This window comes from Rhinolophus sinicus, chromosome 1, assembly GCF_057876585.1.
Source record: "Rhinolophus sinicus isolate RSI-liver-muscle chromosome 1, RSI-T2T, whole genome shotgun sequence".
Taxonomy (NCBI): domain Eukaryota; kingdom Metazoa; phylum Chordata; class Mammalia; order Chiroptera; family Rhinolophidae; genus Rhinolophus; species Rhinolophus sinicus.
The window spans coordinates 6,827,477-6,841,614 of record NC_142501.1 but is presented as its reverse complement, the minus strand read 5'-3'; the positions used below and the strand labels follow the sequence as shown (position 1 = coordinate 6,841,614).

General features: G+C 55.9%; 1 protein-coding gene across 5 annotated transcripts in view; it reads left to right on the top strand.

Moving 5' to 3' along the window:
- MPPED1 (metallophosphoesterase domain containing 1) overlaps positions 1–13,875 on the top strand; it is a 69,775-nt gene extending 55,900 nt beyond the window's left edge. For all 5 annotated transcript variants that reach the window (XM_074326510.2, XM_074326511.2, XM_074326512.2 and 2 more), the window contains 3 exons: positions 7,556–7,671; positions 9,671–9,784; positions 11,508–13,875. In XM_074326510.2, coding sequence (XP_074182611.1) covers positions 7,556–7,671; positions 9,671–9,784; positions 11,508–11,626 — 349 coding nt within the window. In that variant the 3' untranslated portion in view covers positions 11,627–13,875. The remainder of the gene's footprint in view (positions 1–7,555; positions 7,672–9,670; positions 9,785–11,507) is intronic.
- Positions 13,876–14,138: the final 263 nt, after the last annotated feature.

Here is a 14,138-nt window from a genome sequence, read left to right as displayed (position 1 = left end):
GCCTCAAGGCTATTAAGACGCACGTTCCTTGGGTCCTGAGGCTGGCAGTCCCTGTGCATTGAGAGTCCCTGTGCATTCTCTCCCGTTTCTTGGAGGTTTAGCAGGAGGCTGTGGCCTTTGCACGTGTTCAGGCGGGAGAGGCAGCCTCTCCCTCCCGTTCAGTACGGAGGCCCTGCAGTCAGCAAACTCCCCGTGAGCTGCCACGGAATTTTCCCATTTAATCTGCCTAGCAATGAGGCAAGCAGGGCTCTTTTAATTCCCATTTACAGTGGGGGAAAGTGAGGCTTGCGCGGGTCAAGCGACTGGCCCAAGATCCCTGCCCTGGGCAGAGACAGCACTGGGTTCTAGCCTGGTGGGTGGACTCGGTCAGGTCGGGGAGCAGCCAGCCTCCACCAGTCCAGTGGGCATCATCACTTCTTCCCGGCTTGCCCCTGGCACCGTCCCTCTGGCAGCCCCTGCTGGGCTGAGGAACCCAAGCGGGGATGGCCTTCGGGGCCCTAGATTCCTGGCCTGTTAGTGACGTGGTTTCCGTGACCCCGGGTCTTGCATCTGGAAAACAGAATTCAGCTTCTTGCCTCCCAGGACCATGCAAGGGAGAGATGAGTGGGCCACACAGCGCCATTGGTCTGGCACCACAGGTGGCCTGTCGGGAAGCCAGATCAGGTCAGGAAAGCTGTCTGCTCAAGGGGAGCCGTGAAGCCAGCGCTAGGACCGACCGTAAACTCCCCCTGGGAAACTGGCTGGTCTAGCTGGCATGAGACAGGTTAGGAGGGACCCCGACAGACCCCACAGTGTCCACTGCCAATGTCCCGCTGCTGCCCACGTCCCTTCCACTGGAACCTCACACTTGTCAGCCTCACGTGACAGGCAGGCGGTGAATTCTGATGGAGGGAAGAAACTCCTCCGTCTCTAACCCCCTCCTCTGCTGCTTCAACACACGCAACATACAGCTACACACACGTGCACACACCACACCACACACACGTGCATGCACACACGTGCACACACTACACACATACACACGTGCACACAAGTGCACACATACATACACACACACACATACACACATACACAACACACTCCCACACCACACAGACACCACACGTACTCACATACTCACACACACATTTTTTCTGCCACATACACTTGTACACTTTCTCATACACCGTCTCCTGCACACACACCTCCTCCTCTCACAGAGCCTCTCTCTCACACTCATACGCACACGTGCACACAGATGATTTCTCTTTGGCCCCTTTCCTGCCCTTGTCTGCCTTGATTTCACATTGTTGTTGTTTTCTTTACAGAGGCCCCTGCACACATGTGCACACTATCCCACATGAGATTAATGTTTGAGACGGATCTTCTGCCTTCTCCTCCGCAGTCCCCGCGAAACAAAAGATGAATGATTCTGCAGTCGGAAAGGTGGGGGGAAATTAATTAGGAATGACAAAGGGGCCCATTCTTCGGTTCCACTTATCTTGCTGCCGACTTGCCTTAAGTGCTGTGTGCCCTGGCAAGGTGTGTGATTGACAGTCCTGGGGGACGCATTGCCGGCTCTGTGTGGCCCTGCCCCCTCTCTGGCAGCCATGAGCCCCTACGGGTGGGTGGAGCTGGCACCCCTGCTGTGGAGGCAGCTCCCCCAACCTCCCTCTCAGCCCCCCAGTCCGAGAAATGCAGAGAGAAGGCAATGCAAACCTCCATCTGAGTTGGGCAAGTGGGGTGGAGGTTCCACCTGTGGGACGTCCCCAGGAGTCAGGGGACCACCTTTAGGGTGAGGAGTCAGGCTGAATGCTCCTGGGAGACTCAGTTTCTCCTGCTGCAGAATGGGAGCATAGCCTCCCTGGGATGCGGGAGTGTCCCAGGAGGAATTGAGGGTCAGTGACAGGAGTCGTCCTCACCTGGGAGGCTCTCAGTATTGGCAGAGGCTGTGGCTGGTTCCCCGGAAGTGACTCAGGAAACCTGGCCTTTGTGGGAGCAGAGCTGCCAGGGCTGGAAGAACAAACAAGTTAGGGATCAGGATGAGTGTTTGGCTGGGGTGGGGAGGGGGAGCGGACCTGGCCTGAGAGCTCAGGGAGGCTGTTGGAGGACAGGTCCCACCCCACTCAAACTGCAGCTTTCACCCAGAAGTGAGAGAACACCTGGCCCACAGCAAGTCCATTGTAACAGGCCATTCCCTTCTTCCCCCAAAGGACTTTCACGGGGCTGAGGGCAGCTGCCAGGCAGGCAGCAGAGCTCCCCACACTCAGCGTCCCCCTTGCTCCCACCCTGGGGACACAGGGAAGGTTCTCCAGAGGAGATGAGTTGGGACGCATCAGAGGGTGTGAGCATCCAGGGTCTGCCTTCGCCTCTGAGGCCTCACCTATGGAATGGGCACATGATTCCACCTGGACAGGTGATGATGGGAGGGTGAGAATGGCTTCTCAGCAGATGGCAAGAGTTCTCATATTATTCTTGTTCTTGCTGTAGGTCTTTGGGCTTCGTGACTGCCAGGGACTCTGGGAAGGGTACAGAGAGGCGAGGGTTAATGCTTAGTTCCCACCTGCTTGCCTGCCAGGTAGAGCACTTGTCAGTGCATTCTATCATCCATCCATCCATCCATCCATCCATCCATCCATCCATCCATCCATCCATCCATCCACTTACTCACACCTTGAACAAACCCTCCCTGAAGCCCGCCTAGGCTCTGTCTGTTGGGCAGGAGGGATTTGACCTGGGTCTGCCCTGAAGGAGCGAGCATCAGGGCACCCAGAATGGAGAGGGTCACCTGTGCTTGGGAGATGGAAGTGATCAGGGGAGGCTTCCTGGAAGAGGTGACCCTTGAACCAAGCCTTAACAAATACCAGTTATGGACTCTGTGGGGAGGCTAGGAAGGGCATTTCAGGCGTCTGGAACACCACGAGCAAAACCCTGGAGGTGGGGAAAGGCTGGCTGTATTCAGGAAACAGAAGGTGCATTATCATATCAGATGGGGGAGGAGTGTGAACTCAGCAGGAAATCTGAGCTGGATGGTCCAAAAGGTGGGCTGGGACATGGCAGCAGGGAGCCATGGAAGGCTTTGGAGTAAAGACATCACATGGGCAACAGAGGAGAGGCAGGGAGGAGCCAGAATCCCAGGCTGCTTCCTCCCTGCCCAGCCAGGCTCAGAGGAGACCTGGAAGGCCCAGGGGCTGGCTTGAGGAGGCTGGCAGGGGACACTCAGAGGCAGGCAGTTGCCACTGAAGAGGGGGAGCCTGTGGCTGGGCAACCCCAGCAGGGTCCTCTTTGCGTCAGCCGCCCATTGGGCACAGGATACAGGAGCCAGGAACTCTGGTGCAGCTCCCCCCTTGCTTCCTGTGTGTTCTCAGACACATTGCTTGATTTCTCTGTGTCACCATTTCCTCATCTCTTAAATGGGGGTCTCCCTACAGCTCTGAGGATTAACTGAGCCAAGGTGACAGTAGCTGGTACAGTGGAGTTTCCTGAGGAGGATGAGTCAATACCCCTGCACTTATTTTCATGGTTGTGGAATGGAAGCCGAGAGCACAGGCTCTGGGAAGTGTTGTCTGGGTTTGAGCCATGGCTATTTCGCTTGGTCACCAAGTAGCCCGGGGCAAGTGAGTCTCTGTACCTCTCTGTACCTCAGTTTCTGCATATGTAAAATGGGGCCATGATGGCAACTGCCTCCCCGGGGGCGGGGCGGGGCGGGGGGAGTGTGAAGGCTCATGGCTTGTGAAGAGCCTTTGGACTATGCCTGTGCAAGTGTCCCTTGGTGTCCTGTCAAGAGAGCCCCCCACAAGCCTCTCCGGTCATTGGACCTGGGCCAGGGTATACCATTGGCCCACCTGGGCCAGGGGCATCCTGGGCTTGCTCTGTCCCCACACCCTAGTGTCCCTAGGAAATGCGGTGGCTGTATCCCAGGCTAATTGAAAGACACTTGGTACACGCCCCTGCCAGGGGCTGTGCTCCCCACCTGGGGAGACAAAACCAGAGCTGGCTGCGCTCTGCCTCAGCCATTTTCTATAGACAAGTACCGCCCCCTCCCGTCTGCCGTTAGGGAACCTAGAATTCACGCTTCAGGGGGAAACCGTTTAATGATTGGCCACGCGGAGGTCATTTATATTGGCTAAGCGGGCTTAATTAGACAGGATTCCAAGGTTACCATGAGCGCACAAAAAAGCTGTTAAGGGGTTAACCTCTGAGAGATTACATTGTATTCAGCGCTCTGTTAAAGTTTGAATTAATTTTTCCCATGGGTTTGTTCACATTCTAATTTTCAACTAAATGAGACATCTGTTTCAGAAAAGGAAAATTTGCTCTGGTTGTCATGGCAACTATCATTCTGTAAGAAAATTATTCCAATGGTTACTTTAGAACAGAAAGACAGAAATTCAGGACATAAAGCCGCCTCCATCGCTCAGGCGGAATTCTGATTCATTGGGCCCCCCGGGGGTCTGTGATGTGGCCGGGTCGTGGGGATGACATCGGGCTCTGGACCCTCAGTGGTGAGGCTGGGTCCGGGCACCAGGTTGTGTTGGAGACTGGGACCGTGGCTGCTGCAGCCCCCACACTGCATCTCGGGTGGGCATTTGGGGGTCTCACTCAGACCACGGCTGCCCCAAGGTGGGCTGGCCGGGTCCTGCTGCTTGGATGACAGCCCTGTGAGCCCCTGCCTCCAACCCCAGTCAGCCTTGCACGTCACCTCTGGCCCCAAAGGACCTTCCTGGAAGAGGGTCGAATGATCAATGAAGAATGCCCATGTCGCCTGGAGGAAGGATGGATGCCACCCCTTTGTGGCCCCTTCCTACAGCAGTGTCCTTTCCTGGCCTCATGAGGTCACCCTGAAGAGTCCGTCCTCCTGCTGCCCTGGTCCCCACCCTCCGGCTGGCTGCTTGCTTGTGGCCGCCCTTGAAAAGGCCCCTAGCTTAAGGAGGGTGCTCCCCAGCCAGCAGCCATCCTGGGAAACGTCTCCTCTGGACATTCCCATGCATGACTTGACCCTTCCTGCTCCCCGCAAGTCTAATGAAAGCCAGGACACCTCCTTTTCCCGTTGACAGAGCTCCTGGGTATTAGGAAGGTGTTTTCACAGTGGTGGTACAATTTAATCCTCCTAACCTTCCTCCCTCCCTCCTCCCCTCCCTCCTCCCCTTCTTCCCTTGTGTCAGGCAGTGGGGTACAGCATCCAGCAAGAAGGACCCTCCCTGCCCTCATGGGGAAAGCTCTGGGGGCATAGGCGTCATTATCCCGTTGGACCCAGGCTGGGAGAGGTGAAGTGACCAGCTTGGGGGCAGAACCAGGACTGCTGATGTCAACTCAGTGCCCTTTCCACCCATTAGAGGGAACCAGGCAACTGCCTTGCCCAGACCTAACATTCCCAGAGCTGCCCCACTCCCCTGACCCCACATGCTGTGGACAAGGCTGGTAGCTCCGACAGCCTCAAAGACGATGGGATGAGGGGGGACGGGAGGGGGGCAGGAGGTACAATAACTGCAGTTCTGAATCCTGCTTCTCCACCTCGCTCTGCTTCTGACCTGCTGTGTGATATTGGGAAGTGGGGCAACCTCTCGTGGCATCTCTGGGGACAGGATTGATTCCAGCTTTTCGGGATTCGAGGTGTGTATTTCCAAGATCCAGGCAGGTGCATCTACGGGGGAACGGTCACCCCCAGAGGAAGGTTCATTAGTGCTGGGCAAGGGGAAGGTGGAAGAGGCAAGGGTTTGACTGTGGGTGGATCCGGGGCCTCTGATATTTCTGAGTGTCTCTTTTAAAAAGCCACTCCTTGCTGTGGCTCACGGGACTAACAGATCCCTTCTCTCCATACTGATGAAGCTTTGTCCTGTCTTGTAAATATTTGATTAGATTTTGAAAAATGGATCCTATGTTTGGAAGGCAGTACCAGAAATGCGTTGCTTCTTTCCTGCAGGCTCTCGGGGCTGGAGGCTGGAGGGCGGACCTCTGGGCTTGGCTGTATGAGCAGCGCCAGGCCCTGCAGTGACTGCCTGGCTCGGCTAGAGGAGGCTTTATGTGCCCAAGGACCACGGGCTTTGGAAATGTCAGAGTCCTGTTCTCAGGGTAGCACAGCGGGAGCAGCCTGGGTGCCTCTCGAGCAGGATTGTCAGCTGTTTCTGACCAGGAACCATGGCGGGAAAAGCATTTGACATTGTGACTCAGTACACGTGGATTTGGGTGTATATTTAAATATATTTAACTGAAGTAGCCCTTACAATGTACTCTGTTTCCTAGTCTTTCCTTTCCTCTTATTTTTTAAAATGCTGCTGTGACCCATCAAGATGCAGTTTGAAAAAACTTTGCCTTAGGCCAAAGTTTTTTCATCCAGGCTCCATGGATGGATTTAAGAGGGGTCCATAATAATGATGGTGGTGATGGTGGTGTTGGTGATGGTGATGGTGATAGTGATGGGGATGATGGAGATGGTGGTGATGGTGGTGATGGTGATGGTGGGGATGGTGGTGATGGGGGTGATGGTGATGGTGGGGATGGTGGTGATGGTGGTGATGGTGATGGGGATGATGGTGATAGTGATGGGGATCATGGTTATGGTGGTGATGCTAAAGGGCTGTGTTCACTCGGGTGGAGTTTTGAGGTATCACACTGCTCCCACCTTCCCCTCACCCATCATTAATGAGCCTTCCTCTGAAGGTGGCAGTTTGGAATCTTATAATGACTTAAGCCTAAGGGATGACCCTTAGGATACTTTTGTTGCAAATGAAAACCCAATTCAGATGGCTTTTTATTGGCCCATAGAACCGAGAAATTCAGCGGTGCGGTGTGTGTCCGGTGCAATTTGATCCAGCTGGCTCCCTTGGGACGTGTGCTCCAGCCATCTCTCTTTGGGACAGCTGAAACGCTGCTGACAGCTCCCAGGGCAAGCAGCTCACTGGTTTATGCACAGGAATGATAGCGTCCTCTTCTCTCATCAGTGAATGAAATGTCTGGGACACCCTCCAATTGGAATGATCTAGGCCACATGTTCACCATTGAATTAACTGAGGGGAATGACTCGCATCTATGGGTTTAGGTCCTGTTGGGCAACAGGTGGGATTCCGTTAATTGGCTTGGGTCCATCCTGCCCTCCCCTTAGAGCTGGGGACGGGCTCGGCCCTACCTGGAACCCTGGCTGGGGGTGTTAGGTGGAAGCAGGAATGAGCATCCTTTCCCTGGAACCCACTCAGCTGTGGGACGGAGGACGCAGGAGCATTCTCCCACGGTGTGGGCAGGTCAGAATGTTCTCTGGATTTCCTCAGAAAAGCTTGGAGCAAGAAAGATCATTGGCAAAAGCTGATTTTTTAAACTTTTAAACATTTTTTTATTACATAAGTAATACTTGTTCGTCACAGGGAAACAGACTGCAGTTAAGGAACAGGAAAAGGAGAAGAGAATACCACACGGTCCAGCATTCCGGCCACGTCCAGGCGGACCCCACCGCTACCTTGACCAGACTTCCTAGGCATCCAGCCGGTCCTGATGGCTGTTTGGTGTTCGGCTTGCTTCCCCTTCCTGTGCTTGCCCCGTACTCTCGCCAGCCCTCTCTGAACTGCCTGCTCTTCTCCCGCAGGCAGCCCTGGTTCTATGGCTGGGGCTTTAACCTCCCGCGAGGCCAAGCGCTGCTCGAGAAGTGGAACCTCATTCCCGAAGGCGTCGACATCCTGATAACCCACGGGCCCCCGCTGGGTAAGGGTCAGCGCCCAGCCCTGCCTGCCCTCTCCAAGGGAGGACGCAGTGCGGGCGGGTGCGAGGGAGCTCCCGACGGGCCCTGTTCTGAGTCCCGCTTGCTGGGGCATCTGGGATAAGTTGCCCTGTGGGCTCCTTAGTTCCCGAGCTGCAACCTTGACTTGCTACCTTGCGGATTCCTCACAGCCACGTGGGGAGGCCAGAATCAGCTGCCCTTTTTATACACATGACCAACTGGAGCTTGGGGAGCACATAAGGCAGGGCTGGGCGTGCTGCTGCCCCCTTTTCTCACGCCCCACTTCCTGCCCTTCAACGTGTCCCTTCCAATCTACCTCCAAACTGTGTCCCAGCTTCTTCCTCTTCTCTCCACCACAGCTGTCCCCACCTTGCTCTAGGCCGGTGTCTTCTGTTTCTCTGATGACCTCTGTGGCCTCCTCACTGGTCCCCCAGCCCCGAGTCTTGCTCCTTCCAGTCCACTGTCCTTCTGTCATCAGGAGGGAGCCACTGTGCACGGGGGCCCAGAACAGCCCAGCACAGCTGGAGAGTCATTCGCTCAAACATCTGTGCAGGAAGAAGCTGCTCTGAACACCTACTGTGTGCCAGGTGCCCAACGAGTGCCCCTGGGCACCATTTATTTAAATGCAGGAGCCCCGAGTCCCAGGGCGCTGACAGGGTTTAGGGGCGACACTTAGCAGATTGTAACCAGCTCTGTTACCCCCACCTGAAGCCCACTGAACACTGAGGTGACTTCTTTCAATATTCAGTGTCACCGGTTGCTCCTAGTGAGGCTCTGGGTGGGGCAGGTTTTTTCTTCCCTCCCTCCCTTCCTCCTTTCTATCCCTCAGTCCATCCCTTCAAACAGTGTGTTTGGGGGTCTTGCTCTCTGGATGGATCCCCGCCCCACACACCTACTTCACAGACAAATACAGCTCTTGTTTTGGGGATGTCTGTGTGCCCAGCCTAGCTTCTGAAACGGAAGCACAGAGAAGTTAAATGACTTGTCCAAGGTCACACAGCCAGTAGGTAGCAGATCCTGGGGCGTGAACCCAGGTGTCTGTCCCAAGCCTACTCCCCGCCCACTTCTGCCTCTCTTCTCTTGCCTCCTCCTCCTTCTCTTTGCCTTGGTCTCTCTCTGTCTGTCTCTGGTGACAGGTGATGGCAGCTCCCGTCCCGACTGCCCATGTCCCACATCCTGGCCTGTAACTGCACACAGGGCTTTCCTTATCAGACCTCTCCCTGTCTGTCTCTCGCTCATGTCGAGGTCAGCGTGTGTTTGCAGCCTGCCTAATTCTTCAAGTCGAGGGGCCCCCTGCCCCTTCTAGCACCTGCAGAAACCTGTTGGCACCCACCCAAACAGAGAGGGCCCGAGAGGAACCTAGCTGCCCGTCTGTGGTGATCGATCAGTCACTGTTCATCTGTGTCGCCACGTGAGCATAGCAAGCAGCTGCCAGTGGGCAGCTGGCCGTGTGAGCGGACCCAGGCCCGGCCATGCGGGCGGCACTGCCCTGGAGCAAGTTCACTGTCATGATTTTGTGTTTGTTTTGTTTAGAAAGTTTCCGACATGGAAGCCTTGCTCCTGGGTTCTGCTCTGCTGCCGGCCACTGGGGTGTCCTTGGGCCTCACCTGTCCCTGTCAGGCCTCGGTTTGCTTATCTCTGCAATGGGTGGAGGCCATCCTTGAGGCCACTCCGAGCATGGTGTCTGGGGGCTCACAGTTATGGAGCACCCCCCGCCCCACGTGCCTGGCCCATTCTGGGTTCTTGTAAGCATGTGTGTCTGTGTGGCCTGAGGGGAGGAGGGTGAGGCTGCACGGCCCCAGGTGGCACACAGCAGAGCCAGCCTTCCCTCCCTAACGGCTGAGCCAAGGCAGGGTTGGGGGGAGCATCCTGGAGGTTAGGGCATGCTACGCGCCCCTGTGCCTCTGAGGCTGCAAAAGCTGCTGCCTGGGGTCTGTGGGGTTGGGGCCGGGGTCACTGCCCTCCTGTTGTCGCCCCACGCAGGCTTCCTGGACTGGGTCCCCAAGAAGATGCAGCGGGTGGGCTGCGTGGAGCTGCTCAACACGGTGCAGAGGCGCGTCCAGCCACGGCTGCACGTCTTTGGCCACATCCACGAAGGTTAGTGGGCGGGGCTGGGGGGCTGGGGGGGGCTGGGGGGGGCCGGGCATGCGGAGGCTCCTCCCTCGCTGGCCCTTCCCAGGGGCCTCTCGCCTCCCTTCACCCAGTCACTCCTCCCTGGTCTCTCAGCCAGGGCGATAAGCCTGCTTCTAATGTGTGCTTTGTAAACGCCTCGTCCGTCCATTGGCTATTAGCTATTGCTGAAATGCACAATTATAGGAGGATGAATGCAAAATCAGGTAAGATTCAGGGTTCAGTCTTACGTCCTTGGAGCCCTGCAACACTGCCGCACCTCCAGCTGGGAGGTCTTCAGGAGATAGGCAGGGGGCTTTTCGGAGGGGGGGACATTTGCACATGGTATGGAGGATGCATGAGATTAGGTAGGCACACTGCCCGTTGCTCAGGCTGGTGGCCCTGTCTTGTTGCTCGCACCCTGTGGCCCAGCATACATTCTCGTACAGCAGGTGCTTAGTAAATGCGAGGGCTGCCTGCCTGCCTGAGAGGCTCTAGTGGCACCTCTCCCCCACCTGGACCACACACACATACAGACTCGGCATTCTGGCTTCTGTCCTGGGGGGCTGGGACGTCTTGCTGTGTCCGCATCATTGGGGTAAGCAGTAGGGAGGTGTCCACTTTGCCTCGAGGGACAGTAGGCAGGGTGGCTGTGATGGTGACAGGTGGCGTCAGCTCCAGTGCTGACGGCCCACAGCCCACGCCCGGCCTGTGACTGCAGGTGGGGCTTCAACAGTAGATGTCAGGCTTCCTCACCAGAGCCTGATTTCACAGTTAGGAAGACCCTTCCTTTTGCTCCTTTGGAAGCTTTAGCCCATGTGGCAGAGGCCTCCCTGCCTCGTCCTACCTGCCAGGAAGCACACGGGCTCCCATGGGGCATGGGAACCGATGGGTTTCCCCCCACCTTCCTCAACCTCCATCTGCTTTGGGCCAGGGCCCCTGGGCTCACATATGCCTCGTCCACATCAGCTCTATTTCCAGCCCAGACGCAAACAAGCCTCGGAGCTTTCCGTGAGGGCCTCTGCCGGGTGTTGTCAGGAGTGGTCAGACCTCTCCTGGCCCACGGAGCTCAGACTTCTGGGCAGCAGACGGACAATCAAAGGCAGAACCTGAGCGGTCATGGGACAGACGGACAACTCATATGCCCGTCACTTACTGCAGACCTACTATGGGCACGCAGTGCCATCAGATCCAGGTTGCATATGATCCAAACCACACCCCTGCGCGATTGTACAGGCAAAACAGGGGCTCCAAAGACCTAGTAACCTGCACAGGGGAGGGAAGTCTCCCTTGGGGTTGGAGGTGACCTGAGTGGAAGGGTGGGGAGGACTGTAACAAGCAGACGTGGTGGGAGGAGGGGGTGACGGGGGCAGAGGCTGAGAAGAAGGTACCTGACAATGATGGTGGTGATGGTGATGGTGACGGTGATGGTGTCAACGATGGCATCTCCCTGTGCTTTCCAGGCACTGGCCTGAACATTTTATGTGGCTTAGTGTGTCATTTGCTCCTCACAGCAGGCGTGGGAGGAGCACCCGTCATTGTCCTCTCTGTTTATGGATGAACAGCCTGAGTTGAGTTTCAGGAGCTCGCCCCAGACACACTCAGTCCAGCGTGGCTGAGTGGCCTCTGACTGCCACCCCCGCAGGCCACCCTCGCTGCTCCGGGTCCCGGTCCTACCCCTTCAGCCCTAAGGTGTGCGCTTCCTTTCCAGGGTATGGTGTCATGGCGGATGGGACGACCACCTATGTGAATGCGTCTGTGTGTACCGTGAACTACCAGCCCGTGAATCCGCCCATAGTCATTGACCTTCCCACACCCCGGAACTCCTGACTGTCCCTGCCGTCCCAGCCCTGCCCTCCCACAGCAGCTACCTATGCCTGGCCGAGAGCACGGACCCCCAACTACCTTTCCTTCCATGCAGACAATGTGTGGCTGTGGGGACCAGCCCAGCAGATGAGTTGAGGTCTTGGAATGAAGCAAATCACCCCTGACTTTTCAGCCTCTGTCACCTGGCATCGGGACCCTGTGGGTCCCTGTCAGGGGTTTTGTGCTCATTACTATTTTCTGCGTGTACATTCCATGTGTACCTCGTTAAAGGACCTAACGAGCCCGTGGCCCCACCCTGCTTGGGAAATGACTGACTCTTCATCCTTCTCAGTTGAACACCCTCGTGGGTTTGACAAGCCACTGCTCTGGGACAGATGTTTGGAAGTCCTTGCACAAAATCTCCCTCTAACCGAGGGTCTATGTGGCTGCCAGCCCCAGGGTTGGGGGTGGGTGGGAGGTTTTACAGTTGAGCACGAGCCTTTCCTCTCCCCCAGGCTGGAGAGGGGGCAGGCCTGCTTCGCGGCGGAGGCCCTCCGAGGCAGCGTTCGGGGACATCTCAGGAATTCGGACTGCACCTGGCCAGGCCAGCACGATGCTGCTTCGTGTTGTCCCGTGTTTTCTTCCTGTGAGCACCTTTGCTGACCTGAACAATGGCCTGAGCATCCCAGGCACTCACATGGAGTCTGGATGATTTGGGGGGTTGGTTCTACAGAACGAGCCATTTGAGTGCCCGGGACGGGCTGGAGGTTCCTGAGTCATGCATGACCCCTGGTCCCGTGGGGGCTGCACTGCTCTGCAGAACTCAACAGCCTGGAGGGTCCAAAGGTCAAGGCCACGTCCATGCGGACGTGCAACACACACACACACACACACACACCTCTTAATTTAATGAAGTGGATCCGTGTTTCTCATTACTGTCCTTGAATGGGGGTTCCATCCCTCTGTGTGATTTCTCTCATGCCATTCGGATGCTACCTGGCGTGCCCACAGCCGAGGAAAGCCTCAGCGCCTCTGCCTCAGCACCAGCCGGCCCGTTAACGGGAGGTGGCACCGTGACAGTGGGCCCTGGGCTCTGGCAGCTTCACATTGGGGGACTTTGTTTTCTTTTTTAAATCAGGACTTGGTGGGGGTGGGGGGTTGGGCTGAATCTCTGAGGGAGAGGGAACCAGGGGGGCCTGATGAGAGTGAGGCAGACTGGGCATGTGCATGGCCAGATTCTGTCTTTATTTAAAAGTTTGGTACTTTGTTCATCATGGATTTTCTGCATCAGTTTTGATTTTTAAAAACATTACATTGAAATAGTATCATTTACCATCATTACTGAGTTTTGGGGTGCCTCCCTTAGATGGTGCTCCTGAGAGGAGGGCCCGACTTGCCTCACCTTCGTCCCAGCCCTGGGAACCAGCATTTAGTGGGTCCTTGGCAGATGCAGTCTCGTTTCATTCTCAGCCAGTCCTGCAAGGTCTGGGTACTGTTGGCCCCATTGTAGAGGTGAAGAGATTAAGACCAGAGAGGTGAGGTAACTTGCCCGAGGGTGCACAGCTCAAAAGGGGCAGAGGCAGGATTTGAACCTTGGCCTCTGGCTTCACAGCCCCTGCTTTAACCACCACCCAAAGCTCTGTGCCCTATAAGACAATGCATGGTCCAAGGCTCTTTTACTTAAGGGTCCTGTTCAGAAACTGCCTGGTTCATTTCCCATAGAGTCCCTGGAGACCTGAGGGATCCTGTTCTCCCAGCGTCCCGAAGACTGTGATTCTTCCCTACTCGAGCAGGGCTCCCTGTGGGGTGAAGGGGGCACCATCCAGGGAGCCTGGCAGCAGCACCGCAATGGCTGAGGCCAGCTTTGCTCTGAGGGGCGCAGGGCGTCAGGAACCTCCTTTGGCCTATGTGGTTCCTGGTAGCCGGGGATGTTTACAAGGTCTCTGGAGATGCCCCAGACGCATGACGTGTGTGCACATGTGGGGTGGGGAAAACACAAGGCTCTTTCTGTTGCCTCTACTGAATTTCTATGGGGACCAAGATCTAGAAACTTAAAAAAAAATTTTTTTCCTAAGGTATCTTCAGAATATGGTGTATTTTTATGTGGAAAAGAAAAGTTATGAAGGCAGCTGTTACTTTAAGAAAAAATTCATTAAAAGTCCTTGAGGTATGAAAGATGATGGCGTGCTCCTCAATCATTTTGGCATAACTTGATTGTGGCTGTAATTTTTTTTGTCAAGCATGTCAGACAATAAAGTCTTTGTAAAAAGAAAGAAGTCTGCGTGGTGCTTCTTCCTGGGTATGTCTCTGGGTGTCGTGTAGGGCACGTGGGGGAGCAGCAGCGTCATCCCGGTGGATTCCTGAGTCCTGGACAGAGTTCTGGGGCCGAAGACCTTCCATGTGTCAGCGACTGGCGGTGGGGACCTCAGAGGTGGCTCGCCTGGGGGCCTTTCTGTGCCCTGTCTATCGTGTTCAAATACCTGACTGCCTGATTCCCCTGAGCCAAGTGCCTCCAGATGGCCTTAGCTCTGGGCTC